General features: G+C 34.6%; 1 protein-coding gene across 1 annotated transcript in view; it reads right to left on the minus strand.

The window, feature by feature from the left end:
* LOC112160491 (CUB and sushi domain-containing protein 1) overlaps positions 1-7,343 on the minus strand; it is a gene marked incomplete in the record, with an annotated part of 398,036 nt that overhangs the window by 100,597 nt on the left and 290,096 nt on the right. Inside the window, 2 exon segments of the mRNA XM_024295052.2 lie at positions 407-533; positions 6,601-6,792. Of these exon segments, the coding sequence (XP_024150820.1) occupies positions 407-533; positions 6,601-6,792 (319 nt within the window).

A 7,343-nucleotide genomic window follows, 5' to 3' on the forward strand; every position in this document is an offset into this window, starting at 1 on the left:
AAAAAAAAAAAAAAAAAATGAACTGATGCCCACCTGTGGATAGAGACACTAAGCTAGCTTGTGTGAGAGAACACACTGTATCTGCCAGCAGCTGGCGAAGAACACTTCTGTAGCACAATGAGTAACGGGCTACACTTTCAAACACAGCAGTGGCTGTGACAGCGAACCTTTATCTCTCATTACTTAATGTATTGCTACCTGGCAATCTTGTAAGTGTTTAGAAAGCCTCTGCACTACAGCGCTTTAGGGTGACATAAGCGAAGAGAAAGCAAGAAAAAAGCATTAAAGGGATTGTCCAAGGATGTTTGCTGTTTTTTTTTTTGTTTTTTTTTTTCAGCCCTCATTCTGCCCAAAAAAAAAAAATCTTGTTTTTTGACAGTTTGAGTTTGTGCCCCTCCAATATTACCTGATAGTCTTCCCAATGTCAGCTTCTATAGTCCAGGTACAGTGCAGGTTGTTGTCATATGGAGCAGGGTATCCCGGGGACAGAATCCGTCCAGACGTGGCTCCACTGATGTGACCTCCACACTCGGCTAAAACAGACAAGAGACAAACTAAAGGCATGCACTCAAACAAATAAGTCAAACTGTTCTGGATGTTTCCCATACATTTGTGAAGCACAGTATTCAAAAGGTAAAATGGAACAAAATAAAAACCCATGTAGTGCAGGCTTCCTGCAGGCTGCCGCACAAGTGACAGACCGTAGGTGACTTTTTTAGTTCAGCTTGCAGCAAAGCGGCGTCACCTGATCTGAACCCCTTTTGAGGAATTATAGTTTATCCTCTCTGCTGGTTTCTTCAGGCTATCGAGGTTAATCTGCACCTTTATGATCTCAGTTATCTCATTAGCTTATGATGTTTTAGTGAGTTTATTTTTTTCTTTGTCATCTTGTGTGATTGAGGGTTCAATATTTTTCAGCTTTTGAATGTGGCAGAAGATAAAATAATGTAAAATCATTATAAATGAGGTCAACAAATTGTTTTGCAATAACCAATGTACTTTTTAATATATTTTCTTTTGTGACTGTTACATTTTGAACAATCCATTTAAATGCATAAAAATGACAGAACGTTTGTAGAAATATGGTTGCGACTTACAAAAAATACTAGATTATGGATGTTTACACTCTAATTATGTTTCATTTCATTTTTCAAGCATAGTTTCTGACATATGCACAAAACACACTCATTGTTAGAACACTGTTCAGAACGTATCATGTCATGAGGAAACCACGCATGCATCTGTCTAAAAATCCACAGGGCAGCCTTTACTTTAGATTTATATTCCAACAATTACAAAAAAAATATATACTATTTTGAAATATCTGCCCATGGCCATTTTTTGGGGGGCTGCAGTTAAACTGTCACATCTGCCACAAATTCTTTCTTCAACTTAAATTTTAAGCATTCATGACAATTTTGCTTCAAAACTTTGAAATATCAATTAAAAAACAAAGACGTGGAAATCCATAAAACACAAGATAAAGTTCAAATCAAAACATAATTAACTAAAAGAATGGGCTCCGAACACAAAGGCGATCAGTCTGTTTAATGTTATTGGACGCGGAAGAATTTATATGCAGTCTTAGTCAAATGTGTTTCTTTGGAGTAATTTGATCTGTACTTATCTGTTACTTACTAATTTCTTCCAGAAACCAGGAAAGTGTTTGCTGGTGGAAGCAGATCCTTCCAGTCACCTTCATTGTCTGTGACACTCTCCCACATCAGTGTGTTTTAGACTGAAGACCATGGGATGGTTAGCCTCAGGCTGTCTCTCTGCTGTCTGTCTCTGTGCTTCCCACTCTGAGTTGAACAGAGTGGTAGTCTACATCTGTGGGGTTCTTTATACCTTCCTGTCCTTTCCTTGTCGACAGTTCTCTGAGTAAACTTTTCCTTTTTTCAACTGCACATAGTCTTTCTTTCTTGAAGCTAAAACTTGGTTATTTATTTTTTGATAAATAGAAATTATAAGAATGGATTATGAAATGTGGATTTGCATTGGTTTTATGGCAAAATGCTTATATTTTTACTGTTATCTGTATTCCGTTGGTTTTTATGTGCACATAGACATCTAAACTCGTGTGTATTCCTCTAGGGCATTGTAGTAGGTTGTTGTATCATTGTAATGTCAAAGACTTAACAACAACTCAAATGGCATCCAACAGAACATCAAAGTGGGAGGTCAGAATTTGAAAACAGTTGAAAGCTTAAAACATCTTGGTCCCAACATCTAAGATGCTGGACCAAAAAAAGAAATCCTGGTCAGTCAACAGTCCTAACAAACCGAAAGCCTTCTGGCATGACAGTATCATCTCCCTAACATCGAAAATCAGACTTGTGTTCTCTTGTCTTTTCAATACTCTTGTACCCTTGTGAATTATGGACCCCATTTAAGAACATCCAGAGATGAACTAAGGCACACAAAGTGAGATGCTACCAAGGAATCCTGGACGTCTCAGACAAGGACCACACCACCAATGAGGAAGTATATCCACAGCCATTGGTGCACATGAAAGTCTGCTAAGCATCACAAAGAAGAGAACAATGACCTGGATTGTACATGTGACAAGATCACATGGTCTAGCAAAAAACATTTTGCAGGGCACAGTACCAGGTAGGAGGAAGAGGTCGGAAGACAACAACAAAGGAAGGACTAGATTGTCTTTCTCCGACTTGCAGAGAGTAGGCTTTGATTGTTGCAAATGGAAGGAAATGGCCAGAAAATCGTCTACGATGTCTCTATAACCCACTTGGGGTTAGAAGACTGTTACGACAATGATAAGGGTGTACTTATAGCACTCACCTATAAAATAAATATCATGAAAACCATTGTAAAAACGGGTTTCCCCATCAGCAGTAATCTAGTGATCGATCTAACGATCAGTGGATTGCTACAGGTACTTTGTACTTAACAGGAGTTATAGATATTTCAACACTGACTATAGACTATTACCCACTCCTCTTAATACGTTTCATTACCCAGAGAATTATTTACAAGACTATAACATCCTTTAATTTTTGGTTATAAGCATAAGCACATATGGGAGGTAAAACACTTAAACCAAACCCATCCACATGGACCCAAATAACAGAAAACAAACTTTCATTTGAGCTCTTTTGAATGCCATGATGTGGATAAAAAATAAGCTACATCCGGATCTATTCAAGGTAATGGCAGTGCAACCATCCTTGAAGCTTTATAGCAAACTAGATCTAATGATTCCACCATTGATTCACAGAGTCAATGATTCATGAAGTTATTGAATGACTGATTCTCACTAAATTCAACCTTCACAAATAATTTTAACTAACCAAAGAGAAAAGGAGAAAAATATTTTGAAAAAAATAACTGTTTATATTACAAACACAGTGAAATTAACCTGGCCCTCCTGCATTTTTACAAGCTTTCAGTGATCCAAAAAGTTGAAATTGTTATTATTAATAAAAAAGGTAATTTTAACAATCCATGTTTTGAAAGTGTTTTACATATTTTAAAAAAAAGGCTTGTGTGAAGCGCTCTAAGGTAGTTTGTGTCTTGCCAGCATTAGTTTTAAAACTATTTTATATTTAACTAGGATGATAGGGTGATTTGATTAGGACTCCCTTGAAAAAGAGATCAGTGGATCTCAACAAGATTTTTTCCTGGTTAAATAATGGTTAAATAAAAAATAAATAAATAAAAACATTTTGAAAAGCTGTCATTTTCACTCTGAATTGGTTTAACTATGTTAAACAGTATTCTTATATCAATTATGTTTGTCTACTTAAGTAGACAGTGTAGACAACGGCAAAAAAGTAGACAAAGGTAGACAACTACAGTACAGTTTTCTGTTTTTTCAAAACATTTAAAGAGATTTTGGACCAACAAATGAAAAAAAAAACAAACAAACAAATAGGCTTAGCCTTTACAGTCGTCTGCTTTTCGAGACAACTTAATCACTATTGTAGTTTAACCTTAGAACTTACTTATACGCACGCATATATATATATATATATATATATATATGCGTTAAATAATCTAAAAATCTGTGTATCCAACAATGAGAATTGCCAAAAATAAGATGCTCAACTCACAAATTGTGAGTAAATAGGTGATTGCTGGTAAAGATCAATATTTACAACAAATCTGTGTTTCCGAGTTGCAAGAGTAGCATTTAACTTGCATTCATACTTTTTAATACATTAAAAAAAGAAAAAAAAAGAAAAGAAAAACAGTAGTTGTTTAGGGAAAACATGTCATATCAGAGTTTCAAATCTCAAACTTGGTGATATTTCTGAACATCTTAGAAAAAGGAGACACACTGGCATTAGTGTAAAGAAAATAGGTTACGACATATTCTGCATTGAGAGGCGCGTCTCTTTTTTCCTCTTTATGCTTGCCACTAGAGTGCTGGTGACAGCAGCATTAGTTTTTATCTCACCTTGATTACAGCTCCCCAGTTTGGCAGAGTTCAGCCAAAAAAAGTATCTGTCAAAGCTTCAAATAGCTTAAAATAAAGCTGTGTGACTCGCTCTGGGCTCTTCATCAGTTGTGAAGTTGAGCTTTACATACAAACCTTTTATGACTCATGGGGGACGAGAAGTTAACAAGGAGCGTGTGGTTTTTTTAGGGGGGCTAAAACCTATTTCAGCAAACAGCCATCTTGTATTAAACTTTGTTTGATATTAGTTAACGTGTACATCTGCATAGGGGTGATGCATGGGCATTTGAAGCCTTTTTACAAATGTTTTATTTTATGAATATATATTAAATTGCATATATTTTTATATTTTTTACAAAGTTATTTGAATATATTCAAAATTATTGAGTTAAGGGCTAACCACTCACAAAAAGTGTTCAACTAAAAAAAAAAAAAAAAAACAATTTTATGCCACTTGTTTTTTTTAATTAAAATGTTATCTGAAGGTGATTGTCTATTACCGATCAATACTTTGACCACATCTGTATCCCATAAAAATGCTTACAAATATCTAAAAACTTCTAAATTGAATTTAGAATTCGAATAGATGATAATCTTAATTTAAAGCTCTGTCATTGTTTAGCATATTTTATGCAAATTTAATTGAGAAGTCAAGTGACAGATAATTCTATTCTTAATTTCAAAGCCTCCTAATTATTCAAGTAAATCTAATTGTCTTTTAAGTTTATTGTAATTTTATGATGAAACAAAGCATAATGAGGAAATGAATACATTATCCTCTTTGTAATCATTGAGAAATTATAAACAAAATTCTTCAAAGAAAACAGAATGTCAGGAGGTTGAAATCTTGCGTTAAATAATTTCTGTTTTTCATGGATGTGGTTCTTTTTTTTATTTTCTGACAGTACTTTGATCTTGATAATCCGTAAAATACTAATAATAATAATAATAAATCTATCTTCCAACCCAGGGGTCTGAAACCTTTAACATTAAAAGAGCCATCTAAGTACCTGTAAGTTTCTTATTGGCCAAAACCCAATGAGAGCTGCTAAGTCCAAACTACCTGTTTAGAAAATGCACCAAGTTATACTTTTATGACCATAAATTCATAAAAAAATTGAAAAAGTGAATGAAAAATTTTTTTTGTTTGTTTTTTTTATATTTTGTTTTTTCAATGGACAACAGCAAAAGTTCCTTTCAAAGTAAAACACACCCTGCTTCAAATAATATCATGCAGCGTTATTTTCTTGAATTAAACATACAAAAAAGTCAAGATTGGTGTAGAATTAAAAAAAAATGCAATAAAATACAATAAAAACTTTGCCTGCGAACAGCAACTGGACATAGTTGTGTAGTAGACAGAGGATACAAATCTGTGATGTAAGAATATTCTAATGATGAACCACTCTGTCCATCATTAAACCTACCATCATTTTGATCGATTTTTTGACATGCTAAAAATCTAAACACAAAACGTAATTAACTAAAACAAGCTAAACCATTATTCATTTAGATCAATAGAATTTTCCTTTAAAGGTAAAGAGAGATGAGTGATAGAGGAGCCGCACATGACTCTGGAGCTTCAGGTTGCTGACCCCTGATGTAACCCCAAAACAAAAAAAAAAAACAATGTTAAATTTTGAAATACTACATTTAATACTAAAAAGCTAAATACATTTTTTTTTCAATATATATTTTGAGCAACAGAACATTTTACCTTTTAAAAATATAGATATATATTTTCACTCTGAAAAATGGCACAGACAATTGAAGCATCTTTAAAAATGAATAAAAATGTACCTGGTGATTACCTGTTTTTGAGGAGTAAATAGTGTTCGGTTCAAAGATGACACAAAAAAGTCAGTTCTGGCTACACAGGTCTCTATTAACACTGGAAATGCTTTTGTACAGAATGACTCAATCCCCACAAGCACTTTTTAAAAAGTTCACCTATGATGACTCAGTCATTGGCTCAACTACTTTTAAATCATAATGTTTCAACCTTAAAAGAGCAGCAAGTGACTTTGAGTTTTGCTTCTTCCTGCAATAGTTCTTACTCAACTGCATACAAAAAAAGGCAAAAAAAAAAAAAAAAAAAGGCCCAGCTTTTAATAATTCAGATGGTGTAGACTTGAATTATTGATGCACAGGGGAGCACACACATTTGCTGGCATACTAACCGAAACAGGAAGGAAGTGGCTTGTCCCAGACACGTCTGTCCCCACTAAGACAGGTCAGTGTACTGCTGCCATGGAGACTGTATCCTGGGTTGCACGAATACAACACAAAAGTGTTGGCATAATGACCGTCATCCTGGATCTTGTAGCCGTAATTAGGGACCCCGGGCTCCTCGCAGTGAACCAGGTCAAAACCTAGAAAGAGACGGCGTTCAGTAAAAGAGATGTAGCCACCCACACAGGTACGCATTATGTACAGATCTGAACAGTTTGACATAAATCAGAAAAAGATCAAATATTTTTTTTATTTATTTGCTTTGCAGAGGCTGTGAATATAAATAATGCTTCATGGAGGAAACAGGCAGTTTCATTTTTTTTTCTTTCTTTATTAATAATACACCAGTAATAAATTTATTGCTTAGTAGATGCACTAATACAACGGAGGATTTATTGTTGACTTTATTTTTTCCACAACTTGTGCCTGCTTGGTGGTAATTTCTGCCACTTTTTCCTTAGAGACTAAAGCCTTTTTAGTTTGAAAGAGTCTTCTTTGCAGGCAGAAATGCAATCTCCTTGCAAAGGTTAGGGGTTGGATTTGGTTGAGGAGTCATTGTGGCTCATCTTGCTCCATACAAAAGCTTCTGAATGGCAGCATGTTCTGCTTTCAGGCCCCAGAATTTTGTTTCAAGCATTTTCTTAACAGTCTCCTAGCTTCCTCTAAAAAAGACTTATCAATATTTTACTTT

Source organism: Oryzias melastigma, linkage group LG3 (assembly GCF_002922805.2).
Source record: "Oryzias melastigma strain HK-1 linkage group LG3, ASM292280v2, whole genome shotgun sequence".
In the NCBI taxonomy this organism is placed as follows: Eukaryota; Metazoa; Chordata; class Actinopteri; order Beloniformes; family Adrianichthyidae; genus Oryzias; species Oryzias melastigma.